We start from the raw sequence: 22,856 nt of genomic DNA on the forward strand, positions 1-22,856 counted from the left end.
GGCCCCAGTACTTGGGAGAAGGAATAACTTGAGCTTTCAGAGTCACACCTAGACTCCAGGCATAGAATATTTAAGAAAAGATACTTTAGAAAAGACTGGAGGAATCCATTCTACTTATTCTATTCAATCGCAGACCAAACAAAAAAGATCGGAAAAAGCAGTGTCAGACTCTACATTCAAGTGTATTTAGTTGCTGTTTCAGATTTTACCTTTTGCTCTAACACCTCCTGTCAAGCTTAAAATTTTGGCTTCTAACTACATCTTGTCATGGTACCTTACTTCACGTGAGCCTACCGAAACATAAGCAACATATTCACTTAAAACACTGCTCTTGCTATTAGCTATTTATTGTATATAACTTGAGAGTTTAAACCTTAAGACACTAACTGTACAGAGTGCTCAATGCTTGTGAAGTATCACTTAGAGCTTGCAGCCTGGGCAAGTCTGAAATAAGGAACATCCGCAATTAGTACACTTACAGATATGCAAGCGGTAATTATAGATCAATTAACTTGAACCTGCATATCAAATCTGAATTTGAATTAAAACTCTATTAGTGCTTACTAGTAGTAAATTCAGGAAGTTATCATTCATTCACTTGGATTTGTTTCCTCCTTCACATCCTCTGTAACATGGCTACACCACATAAACTTCGCCATTACCACTCAGTTTCTCATGCTATAAAGTCTTCTGGATCCTTTACTGAATATTTACTAAGCTTCATTTCAGCTGTTTAGACAGCACAAAGTCTGTAACACATTACCCACTACAAGCTGTCCACCCTAATCTCCCCTGACTTTTTAAAACAGCTCAGATGAGCGTCTGATTCATCCACTTCAACTTAGAGATTAAGGTCACTTCTACACTACTATTATGCCTACTTTACGTCAAGCTATAACATCTGACCTCTTAAGAGGGAAAGGTTCAGGCGCGCAAGGTTTTGGCAGTGTCACCCTTCAGGTCACTGTTGCAGAGGTGATAGCAAGCAGGTAGCTCTATCCACTATGCCTATGAGAGACCAGAACAAGTAACTCCCTGGAGGTCTGCAGCAAAGCAACACCAGAACCTCTGCAACTGTCCCCATTGTGAAGTGAAAATATTTTGCAGTACTACTAGGCACCCACAGCAAAACCTCAGTCTCAAAGTGTTATTAAATTTGAATACCAGCCAAATTTGCTGCTAACACTCTAGCTAGATTCTACTGAGCATCCTTCAGCTACATTTCAGTTAAGCACTGCAACATGCGTATTTAGGATCTTCTGGAATATCCCAAAGTGGTATAAAATTGTCTGTTTGAACAGAGAGAATTCTGCATACTGAAATAGAAGTGCATTAGATTTCTTGAGCAAACCCCCAGATGTGGCAAGACAATTTGTTTCTTCATTTGACAGATTACAGCATGCACAAGTCTATATAGAGATTTTAGTATTGCATGTGATAAACAATATAATTGAAGCACAATAAAGTCTCAAGTATGTGATAACAAACCATGAGGTCAGACACCACAAAGTGTTGTATGCAATTTATTGAACTTCAAATTCCATGGTACATCATAGATTAAATAGTTAAAAACTGTTTACTATCATACAATGTTCAGAATAGTCTTTCAAAACATCTTTGGACAAAACTAAGAGCCAAATTCAAGCACAATTCCCCCAGAGAGAATGCTAGGGGTGGAAGAAAGCTTCAGAGTACTGACTGTACGCAACACTACACAGAGCATGATAGCACAGCAAGTCATCGTTCTCTGCTGCAACACACGCAAAGAAACTCTATACAATGGTTATTACCATCATGGACAGGCACCTACTGTATTAGTGGGACAGATTACTCTCAGACCCTGCTCCTCCAAGACTTCAATACTCCACATAAGAGTACAGACTTAGAGCTTTGGTTTCTGTTAGAGCATTACAGAGCTGAGACCAGATTTGAGACTATTTGCACTAAATACAGTTATAAACAGCAAGAGCAAATTGACAAGGTCTTGCACTTATGCTCTTCAACCCTGACACACAAGATGCCTACAACTGAAATTATCTTAAAGACATGATGTCACCTGAGGTCAAAAAACTATGAATGTGAACAACAGCGATGTCCCGATTACTGTGAAGTTTTAGACTGGTGGAGGTGGGAGACTAGTGCACAAACTGCACTGCTCAGCATTGCACCCTACCTGTGCCATCTTGCCTCAAATATACAATTAAGTAGAACAAAATGTATCAAAAAAGATAAATCAGTCAACTGTAAACTGTTGGCAAGAATCATTCAATGATGTATTTGTCCTCTGTCTCAGACATTTGTACAAGACACTGGAACCTAGAAGCATCAGCTTTAATTTGTGCAACTTAAGAATTTCCTTCAGAAGGAGCTCAGTCATCTGACTGGACGAAGAGATCTCCCAACCTTGCATGGCACCCATCAGTCATGGCTCACCTCACAATAAGGTTCCGAGCCGGAACATCAAAAAAGCACCGTAGTGCTGGTTCCACACAAAGTCAGGATTTACAGTTCAGGACTTCCCTGCTGTATTACTGTTTCCATTCGCAACACTATTTACTGAGGAAGCCTCAGAGGCATCACTCCCAGCTGCAGTAAATACAGTGGTATTGATGCAAATATTTATTTTGCTGCAAAGCAGCTGGATGTATTAGGGCTTCCACAGAACTAAGAGTGCACAACATGAAAACATGTAAAACAGCAAGTTTAACCTCAGCAACCCCTTTGACTGATGTCTTGTCCTGAAGATTTTGTAATATCCATTGTAGTGAACACCTGTAAGAAACAAAAAGAACAGCTTATTTACTATTGCCATCATCCACATGGCTACTGGTCTCCTCTTGTAAAGTAACAATACTAGAATTCTTTGACCTATTATAATGGAAAACAAGTTGCAGTGCACAATTAACACATTTTCTATTACATGTCAATATTTGACAGAAGTTAAGCAAATACTACATAAATCTCAAAAAACAACATAGTATTCTTTCCTTGCATCTAGGTAACCACCTTCAAATGCAGGTTTTCATTCAAGCTGTGCCCTCCTCCTCCCTTACCTCTCCACAACTCCTCCTCCCTTACCTCTCCACAAGTTGGATGGATACCAATTGTTTCATCAAGTAATTCTTTGGTGAGACCACATTTTATTGCAGCAGCAAAACCTTGGGTAATTTCACCAGCATTAGGTCCAAGAACATGAAATCCTATCACACGATTCTTTAAGACAAGTAAGAATAAAACAGGAGTTAGTAGTAGGTAAAGTTTAACAAAAGGTCTAGTATGTAACTCCCACTACACTAAAAACTATACGTTACACAAGCAGGTCAATAGCAGTCTTTAACAAAAAAACTAACTAATGCAAAGTAAGTAGTTTTCCAGTTCTTTTCAGTCCATTCTAGCAGAATGAAACAAGTTATAAAATGAATGAGTTTTAAAATCATTGCACAGCACTAACTCAAAGATACTGCCTAAAACTAAACAGATTCTAGTTTTGTCAGTTGTCATAGATATACAGTATATTTAGTATGTTCAGATTTAAAAATATTTTTCTACGTGGAAATTAGTTCAGATAAGAGGACCCATTTACACTGTTTGTCAAAAATCTGATACTGAAGAGCTTCACTGGCTCTTCCATTCTTCCCCAAGCAGGTAACAAGAAGGAAAATGAAAACTTTATAGGCTTGAATTTTTAGCAAGCTGACTCTGTAGCAAGACCTAGAGTGACAGCAGTAGGCCATAAAAGCAAGTTGAACATGGGTGTAGTTTGTTTCAATTTGTTTCATTAATTGGTTTATTAAGAGGGATACAAACAATGTTTTAAAATGTTGTCCCCACAGTGTTGCTGTATCTTCAGATATGTACTAGCACAAGTCTGGCCATAATTTGCAAGCTAGGATACAAATTCCTCATAATACAGATACAAATTCCTCGTAATATGAGCAATTCAAATACACTACTTACTTTAGATCTTCCTCCAGCATCCTAGAAAAAAAACCTGTCACAAATCTAAAGTCCCTCCCTTCCATTGTGTTCTTTTCATTTGGATTATTTCCAATGAGGCTCCAATAAAAGCAGAACTTTGAGCCATTCTGCAGTCTTTGAGAAGGGGTTAGGTGGGCTAATAAGGGAAAGAGTGAGCTTACTTCCTCTTAGCTGAAAAGTCACACTACTGCACCATATCTTTCCTTCTCTCCAAACTAATTTTAAACACACACAAAAAACAAAAAATCTTCCTTTAGTTGTCTGTTCTCCCAGGTGGTTTTGGGAAAAAATAATGGACAGCATCAGCATTTATTTTTTTTGCAACAAGAACTTACCGATCACTAGAAATTCCCATTTCTCATCACTGAGTTTTCTAGGACCAACCACGTGTTTTCCACGTTTTTACTAAACACACAAAACCCTCCACTTCACAAAGGGCAAAACCCACAAGGTCCAGAAACCCAGAGCAAGACACCAGATAATACAGTTATTCAACACCCACTTGGAAGAAAACAAGTATCTTCACAAATCTATCCTTAAATAGGAACTCAGGATGAAGTTCCACAATGTATAAAGCTACCACTTGCTCAAACAGCTGTTATACAGAAAAAAAAATAATACCCACAACAAAACAATCAGGTCTCTTCAGATTGATCAGACCTCTTAAAAGAAATACTTAGGTTAACAGAACTGGTAGAGCTGGCCTCAGGCAGGCCAAATAAAAGATACTAGGCTTTTGGCTGGTCTAAAAAGACATTTCAAGAACCCATTTGGCATATCCATTCCAGCTTGTTACTTACGTTGTCGTATTTATTGCAGATAATCTTTGCATAACAAGTATTGTTATCTCTGCCTGGTACTGTCCATTCAAGTGGCCAGAACAAAGTGTGATAAACCTGGGAGGATGACAAAAAAGAGAGCACTAAAATTTGATTAATTAATTCAGTCAGACACAATTCAAATTTTTAACGTCTTTACAAATAGGTGGTTTGACATTTAACCCACTAGATTTTCATAATACATACTACGCAAGACAGTGATTTTTGTTCTCCCTGGCCCAAGTAGTCCATCCTCCAAAAGTCAGTAGAGGAAGATTTAACTCAAACCATGTGCCCTTGATTTGAATACTCAATTAGAACAGCAACAGCTATAAGACAGCATTTTAAGATTATACTTTCAAAAGAGAAGTGTTTTAGTAATAGAAATTAATATCTACTTACTATAAGTTTAAACCTATTCTGCAAAACAGTTAGCAGAAGCTAAGCAATGCCAAGTGTATTTGAAAGATGTAAGGAGTTAAACACAAGGCATGCAAACAGCTTTAATGAAACTCTTCAGAGAGTGCAGAAGCCAGAAATTACCACAAAACAGGGACATTATGCCTGATATTCCTATAGCCCTAAGAAAGGTCAGGAAGATATTAATTCCCAATTCAAGTACAGTGAATAAGCTGAAAATAGACAGTTCATCCTAGGAGTCTGGTATACTTCAGCAATAAGTATTTAATTCACAACAACAAAAAAAAAAATCACCTACAGTTTTGCAATCAAAGTGTGGCCTCCTGAAGTCCAATGCCTCTCAGCAGCATACCAATAGCTACTCACAATTCTAACATTATGAAGTCTAGTCCTGGATTTCCGGAAGTCCAATACCTTGTTAGCCAGATGACAACACTCCCACGATCGAAGAGCTATCTAGCTAACCTTCTAATCTTGTTTTAACACTATGCCTTGAGTGTAAAGGAGCAGAGCCCTAGAAAAACATTGTCAAGCTATAAGTTAGAACAGTTGAGTGCTCTCACCTCCAAGTTTTGCTTGCCATATTCTTCTATGGCTCTTTCTTCAGCTAACCCACAGCTGCCATACTCTAAAGGAGTAAACACTGTCGTTGGTACATTGATATAGTCACACTAAAAATAAAAAACAAAATTTATATTTAGACTGTAAGTTCTATACAGTACGTAACAGGAAAAGTTATATTAGCACTTTTTGTTTCCCCAAAACACTGGCAGTGCCCACAGTCAAGCAGACAAATCAACTTGCGTAATTGCAACTTTGAGGCAAAAGGAGTAAGTTGAAATCGTATTCTGATAGCTTTACCTTTGTGGAACCACCCCCATAAAGCCTGCGGGCTAGCAGTTTCCCTGCCTGGATGGCAACTGGAGTAAGTTCAAGCTTTCCATCCAATATATCTCCGATAGCGTAAACATAAGGCACATTGGTTTGTTCTTCATCATTTACAGGTACTTTCCCATTCCTTTAAAACAAATGGAAAAGAGAACACAGTTCAGTATAATAACCTTCCCCAGAGCTCAGCAAAAAACCAGGGAAGTTCTGCTACAAAGATGTTATTCTAACTACTAAGCACATTTTATTTAATATGCTTATGCCTTTTTTTACTTCAACCGCAAACTATTCAGAGCATCAACTACCTCCATCTCTGACACATGGCTGAAGTCAGTATTCAGTGGGCCAGTTTTGACCTGAGCAACAGTGCGTGTCTGATGACCATGAAGTTACTCAGAAATCTTTGGACTTATGACCTTTTACTTGATTATTATACAGCTTGCAATGTACATTTTTTCCCTATGGGAAAAAAAGAGCTACAATATCACTCATACATTTAAGTTGTTAGCTGCTGCAACTTCATCTTCATTTTTCCTTCTCCTGAACAATATAATCCTGCCTCTTCACTACAATTAGGTCTTGTTAAAGAGGGAAAAAAAAAATAAACCCATCACATTCAGTGGTTTAAAGGAGCTGAGCAATACTCACTTCTCATTGATTTTGACACCAACTGTCTCTAAGCCAATATTTCTGGTACATGCATCACGACCAATGGCTAGCAAAACCTAAAAAAACCAAACCCCCAAATTAAATGCAATCATTTTATGCAACAAAAGCGTAATCAACATAATACTTCCTCTGGTATTTTCCTGAAAAAAATATGACGCATATTATTTAAGTGACTTTTCCAAAAATTTTTTGAAAGATTCACCAACAGTTCAGACTCCTCCATGTGCAACTTGTTTCAGAGATGCAAACAGCAAAAAATTAATATCAGAACAAAAATAGAAGCAACAACACTGTTCATATGAATTAAATTCCAGGCCCTGACAGGGCTCAACTGAAGATGAATATTGAATTTTCATGTATTTTGTTCTGCAAGTAATTTATGGGAACAACTTTCCCTTTACTTTTTTCCTGAACAACTTTTAAAGTATTTTAATACATTTAATACATTTTAATACATTTCCACATGCTGCTATATTCAGTTATTTCAAATCCAGGCTTACAGTGTTATATTCTTCTTCAAAGGTTTCTGGTCCCTCCGTAGACTTTGCTGTCACTTTCAGTCTCCCAGGCATGCCTTCCTCCAGCTGTTCAACCTGTATAAATATTTGTAAGCTTAGAATGACCTTAAGCAGCAGAGCTCACTTACATTGTCACTTCAAACCTTGACCTACTCATCTATCTTTCAGCAATAAAAAAGCTTACTCTCACAAAACATTTACTCCTGTAGAGAGCCAAAGCCTTCCCAGACAGCACATGCATTCTACACAAGCTGTTTAAAGTAACTTTGCATGGAGAGAAGAAACCTGAAGAAAGCACTTGCCTGAACAGGTACAAACTTCCTGATGAACTTTACGCCATGTGTTTCCATGTGAGCACCTATTCTTTCTGCCATTTCTTGGTCAAAGCCCCGAAGGAGTATGGAACGCACCATCACTTTGACATCCAGACCTAGACCAGCAAGAAATCCTGCACACTCTAGAGCCACGTAGGAAGCACCCACAACTAGAGTTTTGCCAGGGCAGTAAGGCAAGGAGAAGAGGTCATCACTAAAAAGAAACAAAGTCTAAGTCACAAGGCACTTTCAGCACAAGCTTGTTTGTCTTTGCAAACACTAGAGCAGACAAAATTCAGTCTATTATACCTTTTCATCTCACCTTGTAATACAGTATTCTTTATCTCCAGGGATACCCGGATATCTAGGCCTTTCTCCTGTTGCCAGGACAAAAGTCTCTGCTGTGTGATAGGTTACTTGTCCTTTTCTATTAGTTGCCTGTTTATATAGACACAATTAAGAAAGTCTTTATTATAGGTTTTAAGATAAAATAAAAAAATTAAGTAATCCTCCCCTTAAATATTGTGGATATGTTTAAGAATCAAGAACAAGCAGTTTCAAACAAGAACTAATGCATTGAGAGAAGCCATGCAAGTCACTGAAGAATAACAGGTTTAAATCACAAAGTATCAGGCTCTTCTCACATTAGAGCACTTAAAATCATTTACTATTTGAAACCTGCCCATTTCTGCTACTCATTTAGATTGAATTGTTCATAACTTTACTTTTTATTTGTAAAAAGCTATGACAAATTGTCCCCCACTTCCAATAAAACGCCAACACAATGCTAGTGACATAACAACATCAGTCAGTTCTTAGGCTAATACAGAAATTTAAAAAACAAAAGTATTTAGTCACACAACTTCAGACGACCTAAGACCTAACCTTAAATGAATTCAAACTAATTTGACTTCTAGAGGCACTTGGTCTTGGGAAATTTCATCTTGCCAATGCACCTCTCAAAATCTGACATTCATTCTTGCTCTTTTGTTATTTTCCAACACAGGTGAAGTGAAACTTCCTCCTCATTGAGTCATTACGTAATTCAGGTTGGAAGAGATCTCAAGAGGTCATCTAGTCCAACCTCCTGCTGAAAGTCTTTCTGTTCTACCACATATATAGACTAAGGACATATCAGTAGATGACCTGCATACCTGAACGCTAGAACAGCTGGTAGATGAGGTTAGGTCGAGCATAATACTACCTCTTCAGTGCTAGTCTTGGTTTGAGAAACAGGTAGTTCAGCCTTCATAAACTCATATTAAAAACAGACAATTACTACCACTGAACCAAACAGCTGTATTCAATGTGCACTTCTAAGTTAACCTTGCTACAATATGATCACTTAGAGCAAGATGCCGGCACGTGTTTTGTCTTGCAAGACTGACAGTTTAATTCTTATGCTGATACAGCATAAGGTTCTAGCAGTGCTGTTACACAAGAGCTTAATCTGAATTTAATTTCAATAGTTTTTATGCTTTAATATGAAGATTTTCCAAGTGGCAAAATCGTACAGCTAAAGCTTTTTTTTCCCCACCCCTCACCTCCTCACTCAGACTGCTGATCTCAGTCATGAAGTTAGCAACTGAGACACCTTATTGTATTCATGCAAGACATTAGTTTTCAGATATCCACACTGCTCTTACACAAGTTACTAGGTTTGCAAACTGTGCTGTGTACTAGTGTACATAATAATTTGAATCATTAACTTATTTCACAAATGAGTTTTAAACTTCAGTTGACTTAAATTGGCAATGTCAAGGATAAAGCCCTTTCCTTGCTGGATTTTAAAAGGCAGTTTCAGAACACGACTTTTCCTCCAATTACATGTTTTAAACACACTACTTACCTTAATTTTGTGTGGTTCAACGAATTCTCCGTAAGAATTGAGGTATGTCACAGACTTCTCTCTTAAGGACACTCGATAACCCCAGTTTAAAGAACCAATATAGTTTTGAATTGCTTCCACCATGACCTCCCAGTTGTGCTTAACTGAAACAAGACAATTAATTTCATATTTAAAGAAATAAAAGTGCAATGAATCCTTAAAGAAAAACTTCTTATTCATTGTACATCATGCTAAAAAATAATCATTATTATCAGTAATGACAATACATATTAAAGTCTTGCTCTTCTATGCCAATATTTACCTGATTTGTTACTATCTGAAACCAAGCCCGTTCTAGAAGTTCTTTCATTTAATTCAGATAACATAAGGAACAAAACACAATTAGCTTTCAATCCTAAAGGCTTCTATGACTCAAGAAGGAGGATGCCTTCCGATTCATCTAAGAAAACTACTGAACTCTGCCTCTAGTTTACTAAGTCCAGAGTACAAGAACGATCTTAAGCTCAGTCTCATCTGTACACTGTCTTAGTCTGTCCTCTCTGTTCTTACTAACCTTGTTCTTCATACTGCCACCCGTACTTCCTTGAATCTTGGAGCGCTTGACCCAGAAGTGCTGCTTGATGCATTAGCTTCTTAGGAATGCAACCTACATTTACACACGTGCCACCAAGTCCTAAGATGGAAAGAACCACGTTATTACTTGAGTTAACAGGATATTTATACTTTTCTTATCATGTGCTTTGTATCGTCACCCATGTATCAGTTGTGTGGCTATAGCAAACATCAAGTAACATGGAATTTCTTATGTAAGAGACATTTTAAAATACAATGAACACACTGAGCTTACAAGTTTGTATTCAGTTTAAGAGATCATTTGACTCATTGAGCCAAGAAGGGTAGAGTGTGTTGACTTAAACATAGACCCAGATACTTACTCCAGAGTACTTCAGATTTTAGTCAGATTGGCAAGCAAGCAATGCAAAAATCCCAGAGTTCCTAGAATTTAGTATCACTTAGCATGTGGAATTCAAAATACGTATTCGTTTGAAATCTTAGCTATGAAAGCACATTCATATGGCGACTCAATAAAACTTGACCAATGAAGTTCCTTATTCATTGTCAACTACCAATAGCATTAATAAGGTCAGACAGCAGCTGTCATTAATTATGGAAAGGTGAGGCATGCATAGCCATACAGTCACACCATTCTAGAGGCAGCCTAGACCAGTTGTCCACAAAATAGAACTAGATAAACTAAAAGGCAAAAAAAACCCACAAACATGAGAATCTGAACATGCGCACACACACGCGCTATCCAGACATGACCTGAAAGTGAACAGAACTGGAACATTTGACAAAGAACTGAGAGTTAGCATTGCACAAAACAGAAATAACTGCCCAGAAAAGCAGGTATGCCAGGAAAACTACTTTGTTATCTGTGTTCCAGAACTGTAGGAATTCAGCCACAATTTCTAAGAATACAAATCCACAATACCTAACAACTCAATATGTATCACTGGCACTCAAACATTGTAAAATACAAGTTAAGAGAAGTTTACCCCACGTGGTTCCGAGAGGCGTTGGAACAACATAATCCAATACCATTACTTTCTTTCCCAAGGCAGCAGCTTCCTACAAAAAGACGGACACACAAGTCAGCGTTACTGAACTATTGCCTGACCAAGAAAGCCTGTCTGCTCATTTACAGTGAAGACTCCTTTGCTACTTTGTCTCATTATCTTATATGGCTTTTCTACCTCCTTCACTAGACAAAAATTCAAATCTCTCAAAAGCTACTACTCTCTTCCAAATTTTGAATCGATGCTTATGTTCAATGCTGCATCTGTATCATCCTACACTGTCAAAAACCAAGGTCTGAAGAGGGTAGGAGATGGGCTTATCAGCCTACGATCCTCCTCTACCTCACCCGAAGAAATATTTATGCTGTTAGCTCTCCTTTTCTCTCAGGAGGGCTAGACTGACTTGACATGTTCATAAATGAAAAAAAGTCATGTTAATAAACTGGAGAGACAGTTCAGTGGAGGACCACCAAGATACTCAGGGGGTTGCAGTACACACCCGACGAGAAGGGTGAGGGAACTTGGCATGTTCAGCCTGAAGAAAAGATAGGTTTGGGGGAGACCCAACAGCCAGCTTCCAATATCTATGAGGAGGTCACTAAGACGACTGCGCCAGGCTCTTCACACTGGCGAGTGGCAGAGGAAAAGACAATGGCCATAAGCTGAAACAAGAGATTTTCAGACTGGATATAAGAACAACTTTCACACCACGAGGACATTCAAGCAGTGAAACAGTTTGCCCAGAGAGGCTATGCTGTCTCCACCCCTGGCTATTTTCAAGACCCAAATGGATCACGTCCTTCATAATCTTGTTTGACCTCACAGTTGACCCTGCCTGGAGCAGGAGCTCAGACTAGACTTCCTCCTAACGTCCATTCTAACCTGATTAATTCCTATGATACTCTGTCCAAGGAATTACCAGGTACTTGGCTAAAGCTACCCACTGCCTGATCTTTCAAGGGTTTGAATCAAATCTTTAAATGCCTCAAATCTGTTTAAGAACTCCTGCACAGTTACTGCAATCCTGGCTCAAACAAGGCTTTACCAGCTATCTTGTATTCTATGAAAATCTGACCTCTCCCACTCTGAACAGTTTGGTAATTATCACCAAGTTCATAACTTATGTCCCAGAAGGCACTTTGAGGAAAGATCTGGAGCATTCTGAAAACGCCCAGTTAAGACCTGTCAATTGAAGCAGTGCTATGTCACCTTCTCCTGCCTTTCTTATATTTATCTACTAGAAGTTGCACGCTTAACTGTTGTTGTACAGCAATCGCCAGGGCTGTCAATAACAACATCACCATGGCCAAACCATAAACTGATAGGTAGTATACATGGCTGAGAGGTGGGAAGTGTGGGTTCAAATCTCTCAGGTAAAGGAGAAAATGGAATCTACATCTTAGGTCCTGAGGCACTCTGAACAACAGCTATCTGTGTAAGAGGTACACAATCCCTATCGGCATTTCTGAAAAAGCAGCTAGAAAGAGAACTAAAAAGTGAGCCAGTTCCTTGAGAGAACAGCTGAAAACACTTCATTTTAAATGACTGGTGATCCTGAATCCTCAACAGTCAGAAGTACTTCAAGAGTAGCCTTTAGGTTTGCCAGATTACTGTTTGGAAGTGTTGAAGTGCCTGTGTACTACACATGAAGAGTGGATACTTAAACTTTTGGTTCCACCCTCAGCCAGGAAACTAAAACCTATTATTAGGATCGAGACCTGAACATGCATTGGCAAGACACTGGCGCTAGAGACCATGATCTCCTGAGTGAACACATTACTAGACCACTACTGATTCACTAAGTAACAAGTTGAACAGCAATAATCTTCAAAATATAGACTGTTTTATACTATCATGATTAATACAGACACTAATTTTTGAAGAAGTTTCATACACAACCTTTCTTTAATGCAATTTTGATGTCATACCTTGGAACACGCAAGTCCACCTGAGCCACCACCAATAATAATTAGATCATAATCATATGGTTCTGCACCATTGCTATCCCCAAGAAGTTTCTGCAGAGATCCATCACGATAAGCCTGTAAAAAAAAAATTACCACACATTTCTGCACAAACAAAAACTGAATGATGTTGCCTTCTCTGACCTAGATCACCCAGTCTATTATGTCACACAAAATTTAATTATGACCAAACAGCAAGTTTACTCAATAGTCTTGTCTACTTCTTTTAAAGAAAAGTTACCTGATAAGTTGAATCACAGCCGCCTATGTGTGTTCCATTCACAAATACATTAGGCACTGTCCTCTGATTAGTTAGCTCTGCTAACACATGCTGAATACTAGGTCCATCAGCTAAGAATAAAAGAAACAGGCACATCACAGAACAATTTTCAAGAAGGGAGCTTTTAAAACAACCTGCAGTGTTAAAGGTTTGGACTGCAATACACTGTAGGTCAGCCAAGAGAACAATTCTATTATTAAGCGCCGCATTCGTAGACTTCCTGAACATAAGCAAGTCTTTGGAAAGTAATTCTCAAAAGATAATGCTTGAATACTAATGATGAATTCAAGCCATAATTCCACAGCAGAGAATAAAGTTGAACTGATAGAGTTCTGGCTCTGTATTTCCTGGGTTCTTACCAGTCTTCTCCCAAGTGTCACCCTTGGCACTACACAAAAATTCTTTTCCAGGTATTACAGGAGATCATACAGACAGCTTTTCTTTCACAAGAACTGTCTGATTTTGGAACTTGTTCTACGTAAGTGCACATAGTTTTGCCCAGCAACTTCGTACTATGGGGGATGGGAAGCATGAATATGCTCTTGTACTTATGCTAAAGCTACCCTCAGACTTTTTCTACCCACCATACTGTCTTAAACCTTCCAGTTATAAGGTTATCATTGCCTGACCTGTCATCTGAATCACCAGCACCTATACACAGGCTCAACTTTGATCTCATTCTCCAGCAGTAAAGGTGGGTATGAGAATTTACAGTAGTCACTTTGCCTAAAATCGTTTTACTCCAAGACCATACATATTTAGTATCAGTAATCAGAGCTGTTGCAAGGGAAATACATTCTTAGTTAGGAGTAATTCCAGAAAAAAATGATTGTGCATTGTACTTTGCTTATCTTGGGCTATAACTAGTTCACAGTATCACAACCTTAAAAAAAGTAAAAATAAGAAGAGACACTTTGGACCAATAAATAAGTACATTTTTCCCAAACACTGCTTAAGCACAAACACTTCAAAAAAACATTGGAAACTAACCTTTGTAGAGAATCAACAGATTATCAACAGTGCAATTAAGAGGCTGCTAAGAATTATGGTAGAAACTACTTGTTATTAACACTACATTAAAAGCTACACACATTATGTACATATATGCATAAGGCACTACACATGCATTAAAACTAACGCAGCTTAGGCTTCAAAAAGACACCCCTCAAACAAGCAACAGCCAAGGCACTGGAACTCGCCCTTCCTGCCAATGAGTCAGCAATTTTCCCTACGAAGGTCACGCATACAGCAAGTAAAACATTAACAAAAGAGGTAGTTGAAAAATACCACAGGTTTTTTCCCCAAAAGACAGAGCTCCTCAGAGAAAAATCAGATCTCCGATGCCCTATCAGTTGATGATTTGTACAGAAAGAGTCAAAGCCTTCAGTTACATTAAAAACACATCCTGTATTAAAGTCCACATTGAAACCTAATTGCTTTTATCTCTGCCTGTATTAAAACTGATTTTATTTGTTGTACATATCCTCCAATTAGTTCAAGACAGCTTAAAGAGTTATGCACAGTCACTCATTTTCAGTTAAATCAAGCAGCATGTGATCTCTTTCTTCTACTTACCTGTTACATCAAGTTCCAAAGCATAGTACTCCACATGCATAGAGTGGAAGAGTTCCTTCACCTACAACAGAAACAGACACAATGCCAGTGCAAAGCTTTCACAAGATCTGATACACAGCTCAGGGTAAAACTTCTCTGTTGGACATACACAGGTAACTTTTAAGTCTCAGTTACTGTGCTTTGAAGGCCTAGCTATAGATATCTTTGGTAAAGCTTGGCACTGCTTCTGTGTTTTGCAAGTTCCTCGCTTGAAGCTGGGCTATTTAACAGCACTCAGGTTAAGCATCCCACATCACAGCGAGCTTCCAATACAAGTTTCATTACCTTAAGTTTCTATATACAGTTTGCTTAGCTGCAGACTTCTCCATCCCCAACAGATACCAAAAGCCAGGAGAATAACTGCCATACAGAAAAAAAAAAAATCAAGAAGAGAGATAAAGTAGCAGTCAGATTCCTTGACTGTACTAAACAAAGAAAGGAAAAAAGGGACTAGAAGATAACAGGCAAAACAAAACACTGTCAAGCAAATGCAAAAAAATAGCACATTATAAAAAGCTGGAGAAAGGGTCATACTCTCCAAGTGTACTCAACACCAGGACAGCTCATGCCTACCAGCCCTACCTTCACTTTTCATTGCTGTACTTCAGAAAAGTTTTAGAACAAGCAGAGAACAATGACTGTAAGGAGTCAATGAGTTGGGTTTAACATTAAGAAAAGATGGGGAAAGAAATTGTGTTTAAATAGATAGTCGGCTAGCTCAAGGAAGAAGAGACGTAGTGGTGGATGGAATAAAAACTAATGGTCTTGAACTGAAGAGATTGAAATTAAACTTTAAGAAAAGGTTTTCCTGATAAAGACACTGGAACGTATTGCCTAGGTAGATGACAATCTTCATCACTGAGTGGCTTCAAAGTTCACGTCAAAAGTGTTCGAAGTACCACTTCTCCTACCCTGAGTCAGGGGACAAGACTAGATGATCTCTTGAATTTTCTTCCAGCTCTGATTTTTGGTTTGCTATTCAACATGTGTCTCAGCCTCTAGGATCAGGCAGGAGTGGTTCTAACTTGTTTGCCACCGTTTTAGAAAATCAGTCATATCTTGCTTACGAAATATTGAGAGAGTTAATATCAACATGTAACAGTTACCTTTTAAATTGCTATTCTTCTCCATTAAGCAGGAGAAGCATTCTAAACATGTTTGGTCATTAAAAGACTGCTTTTCTCCTGCACTGCTATGAATAATCTCAGATACAGTAACACTAGAACATGTCCAAGAAACATGTTTCATGCATCCATAAGTCAGCAATAAATTACAAAGAGGTGGGAGGAGGAAGAGTGGGGAAAAAAGCCACCCCTCTATATGTGAGCCTAGTCTTAAAAATAAAAGGAAAAAACCATCCTAAATGACAACTAGTGAAGATTGGCCCCAGCCTGGGCAGAGTTTCAAGTGTTTTTCTAACACCAGTTCTGGATGGACTGAGTGTACCATTACCACATTCAAACCAGGTAGCATTTTAGAACCAGTATTTTTTTTTTCTTACAGTAACACCTATTTGTAAAACTGGCAGTACTTAAATTGTGAACTGTCCCTCCAGCTGGACGACAACATACATCACAGCACAGGAGGCAGTACTACATCTGGCAGTATTTACTCTTTTGAAATACAATTTGCAGACTTACCCATGCAAACAGATATTGTAAGGCAATGGGTAAAATATCTGCTTTTAATCATAACTGTCTTGATGTGAAAACAGCTTTATCAAGACGCACTAAATGTCTGTGTGATGGATCCACTTGCCAGCACACAGTCTGAACAATGAACCACACTAAGTTGCTGCCAATTCATAAGAAATCTTTTACAACCAGCTTTCTGATGAGCCTCAAATTTATTGACAGCACTTCACTGAGAGTAAGTTGAGTCACATCTAATAAGCTTAAAGGTTTCAAACACATGATAAATAAACTGTTTATAATGTTGTTGTGATCCACGCTGTTACTATGCCAAAGGCTGAGGATTCCAGTGCTTTCTACTGGTGTTTCAGCTTTATGCAGACAAACAAAGCTTTTGTGTTCTGTACCAACTACATGGCAAGTTTCTTACCACATCATATATCAACTGTAATATACAAAAATGAACTCTGCTTGTATAACTGACTACATTAGTTTTACAATTATAGAATAATTTAAGTTGTAAGGAACCTTTGGATGCCATCTGATCCAGCTCCCTGCTCAAAGCAGGGCCAAATGTGAAGGCTGATCAAGTTGCTCAAAACACTGTCCACTCTAGTTCTGAGTATCTACAAGGACAGAGATACCACAACCTCTCTGGGCTGTTTCCAGTGTTTGACCATACTCACAGAAAAGAACTTTCATTTTCTCTCATCGGAGTATCTCATGTTGGAACTTCTACTCAATGGCCCTTGTCCTTTCACTCTACAACTCCGAGAAGAGTCTGGTTCTCTTCCCACTTGGTAGCGGAAGACAGCAACTACAATCCCTCCTTACCCTTCTCAAGGTTGAACAAACTGAGCTCTTTCTTCACACATCCTGAGCTCCAGTCCTCTAACCATCCAGGTCACCCTAAAAACTTTTGTCCTAAACTTATCATTACTTTCAGGCTTGCTTACTGGAATGAGTATGGCTACGGACTGAATGAAAGGGAAACGGCAGTGGAACTGTTCCAGACCTCCCGCTCTGCAACTGCCGTTACAAAGCCCAAGCTGAATGCCAGGAAAGATCTAAAAAGCAAAGCTTAAAGGGATTGTTACTATGAAGTGGTAAGCTAAGAATCTGGAGAGAAGTCACAAAATTAGCTACCTGGCTGCAGTTTTAGTTTGCAGGAAAGCAGCAGAATAACAGGCAAGTTTTCGTCAGTGTTTTTATTTTTTAAAAAAAAAAAAACACTGCTAAAACATTGCAACTTCAGCTGGCTGGAGGGAGGACATGACAGAGAATATAGAACAAGAAAGAACAGATTTAAGACAAAATATTTAGGCAACCTTTATTATCTACCGAAGATATGGAGAAAAAAAAAATCATACAAATGTCAGCATCCTAATTGGAAGTACCTACCGCACTTAATCACAGAATGGTTTGGGTTGGAAGTGACCTTATATATCATCTCATTCTAACCCCCTTGCCATAGGCAGGGACACCTTCTACTAGACCAGGTTGCTCAAAGCCCTGTCCAAGCTGGCCTTGAACACTGCCAGAGAGGGGGCAGACACAACTTCTCTGGGCAACCTGCTCCACCACCTCACCATCCTCAGAGTAAAGAAATTCTTTCTTATATCTAACCTAAATCTACCCTATTTCAGTTTAAAGCCATTACCCCTTGTCCTATCATACTTCTAAATAGATCATGCTTGTGTTGTGCTAATGAAACAAAGAACAGAAAGTAACAAGTATATGATCAGAGTTATGAAATCTTCAATACAGGCAAGAGACAATAGATTATTTAAGTTTGGAAAATAAAATGATCAGGAGGATGTCCTGGGTTTGGCTGCAACAGAGTTAATTTCCCTCCCAGTAGCTGCTGTGTTTTGGATACAATACTAGATGGGGTGTTCTCAGGATGGTATACCCATAGGCAAGGTAACTCGACTGCATAATTTGTGGATGGAGGATGGCCGGGGGCAGGAATCTCTTTACCAGGAGTTTGATCTTTTGTGGGAGTTCAAACTTTTTCCACAAGTTCGTAGAAAAATCTGTGAGTTCCACGACCACTGCTCAGGGACTGGCTGCAAATCAGTCATCAGGCAGTGAGAAAAAAATTGTATTGTGTATTGCCTATTCTATTCTTATTATTTCCTTTGTTGTCTTATTAAACTTTTTATCTCAGCCCATGAGTTTTACTTTTTGTCCATTCTCCTCCCCATCCCACTGAGGAGGAGGGGGAGGGATGATCGAGTGGCTGTCTGGTGCTTGGTTGCTGGCTGCCAGGTTAAACCACGACAGAGGATTAGAAAGATAACATACACTAACCATGAGTAATATCTAGATAAGGTGAACAGGAAATGCTTTTTGAGAAATACTCTCTAGAGCAAACAGCAACAACTGCATTTACCAGAAAATTTTGAAGTTGAAAGGAAGTAAACCTCCACACAACACATAAACCAGAAAAACTTTCTGCCACCTGACACTGTAAAAGACAAAACTGAAAGAAGATAAAAAGAGCTATTAGACTAACTAATGAAAGAAAGATCCACTGAAAACTTTTACCTCAATAAAACTAATACAAACTCAGGTCAAAAAATTCCTGAGCCACACAGTACTGGAAACTTCAGCAGCATATTCGGAAATTTCCTTCCTTGTACTCCAACCCTAAAAATGTAGTATCTCCAAGTGCCTGGGACAGGCTACTAGGTTGCAGGGTCACTAACACAATCACTTACTTCCCCTCTGACCAGTGTAATGGCCTCATTTACCTACTAAACCCTTCAAGTTTCCACAAAGAGACGGACTCTAGAAAAATTTCCAGATATTACTGAACAGTAGGTAATTTCTCTGAAACTAAAAAATTGGTCTAACACTTTAGAAAACTCTTCTTGGAGATGTCTTCTGTTACTAGGGCAGCTAAGCAGGTTTCAAGTAAGCTTTATACAGTAAAGTTAAGTAACAACACTATGTCCTATGTCTGCTGTTTCACATATCAGCTAACATTCTGTAATACCTACAGCTGAATTGACCAGAAACCCCTGTAGATATGGAATGTTATTGGTAATAGTATAACATATAACAGCAACTTCTATGCAACCACAGCTGTTGCTCTTAAAATAATTCCAGCATATCACAGTGTTCAGACTTGGCAATTTTTCATGCTAAAAAATTGTGTTTTCTTTATGCATTACTATCTCACTTAATATTGATCTTTTCAGGGTGGTAAGATATTAAAGAACAACCGAGTTAAGTTATGACAAGGAAGTCATTCTAACACCACCCCCTTCACTACTGCCTTGCTAAAGCAATTGAACAATAAATTGCATTTGCAGAAAAAGAACTGCACAATTGCTTAGTCATGCTACTACATAAATTGAACAGAATCAACTACTTAATTCATTTAGAGAATTTACTTGCAGTGCTTTTCTGAAGGAAAGCACAATCTTAATTTTCTTTTAGCATGGCTACATCCATTTGAAATAAAGAATTCTTTCCACCCCCCAAATTAGGTCCTTTTAGAGCATGAGTGTTCTCTGCACTAGTGCTAAACATCATTAGTTTTTCAATTAATCCTACCAAAAGCACATTGCTAACAACCATCCACAGCAAAAGACAAACACAGTGCAGACTATTCATATCCGTCTGTCTTTAAGAACTCAAAACTATGTGATTACAGGCTAAGTACCCAAGCTGTAACTACACTTCCAAATTATATCCACTTCATTAATTCCACAGGCTAGATCAGCTAGCAAGAATGCTGCATTGCCCATTGTTGTCCCATTCCGTTCGCTATTTTTTAAGCGTTTGGTGGGATTGCTTGTTAATACTCCTACTGTTGCAGGTGTCTGTGTTTTATCACTTGATGTCTTATGTGTGGCTTCCTTCCTCCAACTGTTCCTCTGCAACATATACCTCTTCTACATGTTTACTTCACGATATTATCTTTCTCTGCTGTTCCAAACAGGAAAGTAAACCAAGTAAATCTGCCTAGTAGAGCAATCAGCTCTTCCTCCCACCCCTGAAGTTTATCACCTGCTCCTTCACAAAGATTCATATAGGGTCTTTCAACTCTCCTTCCTAGGAAGGGCGGTGAAAGAGGGCCCTCCTACTCCCAATATTCATTCTTCCCCTCTACAAGACATTAAAGAGAATATTCCTCATATCTGACTGTTTCCTTGAAGCAAGTAATCCTGGCTAATGGAGAAGCTCTGAACAAATGCAGGAAAGAACATCAATCTGGAATTTAATTACTGGACTACAATCAAGTTGATTTTTGCCTTATCCTCCTTGTGTTAGTCTAGGCCCACTGCAGTACCAGAAACAAATGAAGGAAAAGGTTGCAAGGTTTAAAATGTTACTATCCCACTGTAAGATTTCAAACACTGGACCGAGTGCCATGCATATCAACACTTGAACAATCACGATCACTAAAAGCACACAGAGCAGCACAGACAGGCACAACTAAGTATCTTCTCAATGGACAGCACTGAAGTCCTCAACAAAAGGGTTTCTCCTCAATAGAAGATAACATTTTGTCAACTGGACTAGACTTGAGCAAGACTCCAACCCTATCATTACTTTATTTGCTAAAACTTCCACTGACTAAGCTGAAAAATAAGCAAGTTTTAGAAGGATTTGAGCTGCCTGTTCTGCTATACTATATTTCCGCCAAAACAATCATGGAGAAAAGATATTGGTTTTGTCTATCCTCTCATACACAAAAGTTTCCTTTCCCAAAACCTCAACTAAATTGTACGTGAGACAGAATCTATTCTTTCAAGTTTTCTACAACAGGGTCATAATATCTCCGCCCTCACAAGGGCTACTGGAACTAAACCAAACCTACACCTGGGAGGGCAGTTTCTCCTTGCCAATTCCATTGAGGAACACCAGGACTCGATCCCACAGTTCCAATCATGTTTTTCTACCACGGCCACATCAAGTATGGTATTATGAGGTTTAGCTAACAGTTCACAACATGCTCTTTGCAAACATCCAAGAATCACAATGCCTACAAACGCCCAGATTCTGTATGGGCGATGACTACAGCGTGTCAGCGTCGTAAAAGTCTCATGAAGATCCTGTTTTTCTTTAACAAGTCTGCCTCAGGAGTTACAGCTACCCTGTGATATTGACATGTAACGAGGCCCAGAAAGATATTTTTCTCAAAACATCATGATTAATCAAGATCTTATTGGTTTTATTTTTTAAACACATTACAGCTAACATTTAGAACTTGCACTCTTGCTACAGAGCCAACTTTCTCCCTCAGATTTCAAAAAGGCAGCAGAGAACTTCACTTCTCCCTGCCCGGGGAGGGAACTTTGTCCACGCTGAAGGCCAACGGGGTGCCCAAACTCACGGAGTGGGAGCGGCACAGCCAGCACCCCGACTCCCGAGCAGCAGACGCCGCGGCCGCAACGAGCACCCCGAAGTGCGGGACCACCCCCACGTCCGCCCACCCTTCCGCTCAGGGCCGGCTAAGGACGCCCGCTCGCATCTCTGCCGCGCTCCGAGCCTGAAGAGAGAGTTTCCGAGGGGCGGCCCCCGGCCCTTTACTTCAACGGGATGCAGACAGAGACACCGCCGGAACGGCCGGGGAGCCCCCCCGAGGAGCGGCACCCCCCCAGCGCCCGCTTCCCAGCCGCCCTCCTCCCCCCGCCGGGGCGGGCCGTCAGCCCGGCCGATGCCTCTCGCCTCGCACGGGGCGAGGGAAGCCTCTCCCAGAGCCCCCGCTCCCGGCGGCCGGCGGCCCGGGGAGAGGGCCCGCGGGGCAGCGCGCCGAGCCGACCCGCGCCGCCGCCTCACCTTGTGGCAGTAGGGGCAGTAGCTCTTGCTGAAGATCAGGACGCGGTGAGAGGCGATGAGGGTCCGCACGCGGAGCTTCAGGCCGTCCCAGTCCGGGAGCTGGGTCTGGCCCGGCGGCGGCATGGCGGGGCCGGCGGCTGAGGCGGGAGCGACCGGAGGGGAGAGCCCAGCGTGCGCCCTACGCGCCCAGCGCCCGCACCGACCCTCCGCCGCACCCCGCCCCTTCCGGAGCGGGGAAGGTGACGAGGCATAGACCTATCCGCGGGGGGGGCAAAATCAAGGAGGGCTTCCCGCCCTTTTCTTTTAGCCACACGCACTATGACTCATTATAAAGCAGTAAATAATACGTTTAAATCACGCGTTGAAATGTTATCAACCTAAAGTCGACGTAGAGAAGATAAACTTTCATTTTCTCAAGCCACCCCTCCCCTCTGAGAGGCGGTGTGGAATAACCCAAGAGGAGGTTGACGAGAGGGCGCATGCGCAGGGAGCGCAGCGCTGCCCAGGCGGCGGGAGAGTATGGTCCGTGGCGGGGAG

The 22,856-nt window shown here is 40.0% G+C and overlaps 1 protein-coding gene across 1 annotated transcript; it reads right to left on the reverse strand.

The window, feature by feature from the left end:
- Window positions 1-1,510: 1,510 nt before the first annotated feature.
- Window positions 1,511-22,536, reverse strand: TXNRD3 (thioredoxin reductase 3). Its single transcript, XM_075432627.1, has 16 exons — window positions 22,320-22,536; window positions 14,854-14,914; window positions 13,240-13,349; window positions 12,963-13,076; window positions 11,014-11,086; window positions 10,008-10,127; window positions 9,455-9,597; window positions 7,928-8,043; window positions 7,594-7,819; window positions 7,274-7,366; window positions 6,753-6,829; window positions 6,078-6,234; window positions 5,780-5,887; window positions 4,779-4,874; window positions 3,079-3,213; window positions 1,511-2,772 (listed from the first exon to the last, which is right to left on the reverse strand). The coding sequence occupies exons 1-16, from the start codon at window positions 22,440-22,442 to the stop codon at window positions 2,710-2,712; spliced, it is 1,815 nt and encodes a 604-aa protein (XP_075288742.1). The 5' UTR covers window positions 22,443-22,536; the 3' UTR covers window positions 1,511-2,709.
- Between the last annotated feature and the right edge of the window lie 320 nt (window positions 22,537-22,856).

The sequence above is a fragment of the Opisthocomus hoazin genome, chromosome 11, assembly GCF_030867145.1.
Source record: "Opisthocomus hoazin isolate bOpiHoa1 chromosome 11, bOpiHoa1.hap1, whole genome shotgun sequence".
Taxonomy (NCBI): domain Eukaryota; kingdom Metazoa; phylum Chordata; class Aves; order Opisthocomiformes; family Opisthocomidae; genus Opisthocomus; species Opisthocomus hoazin.

Coding starts and splice junctions, on each gene's coding strand:
- TXNRD3 (XM_075432627.1), bottom strand. CDS start 22,442: ATGCCGCCGCCGGGCCAGACCCAGCTCCCGGACTGGGACGGCCTGAAG. Junction 13,350..14,853: donor TTTGGAACTTGATGTAACAG/GTAAGTAGAAGA, acceptor TTTTATTCTTAG/CTGATGGACCTAGTATTCAG. Junction 4,875..5,779: donor ATGGCAAGCAAAACTTGGAG/GTGAGAGCACTC, acceptor TCATCCTCCCAG/GTTTATCACACTTTGTTCTG.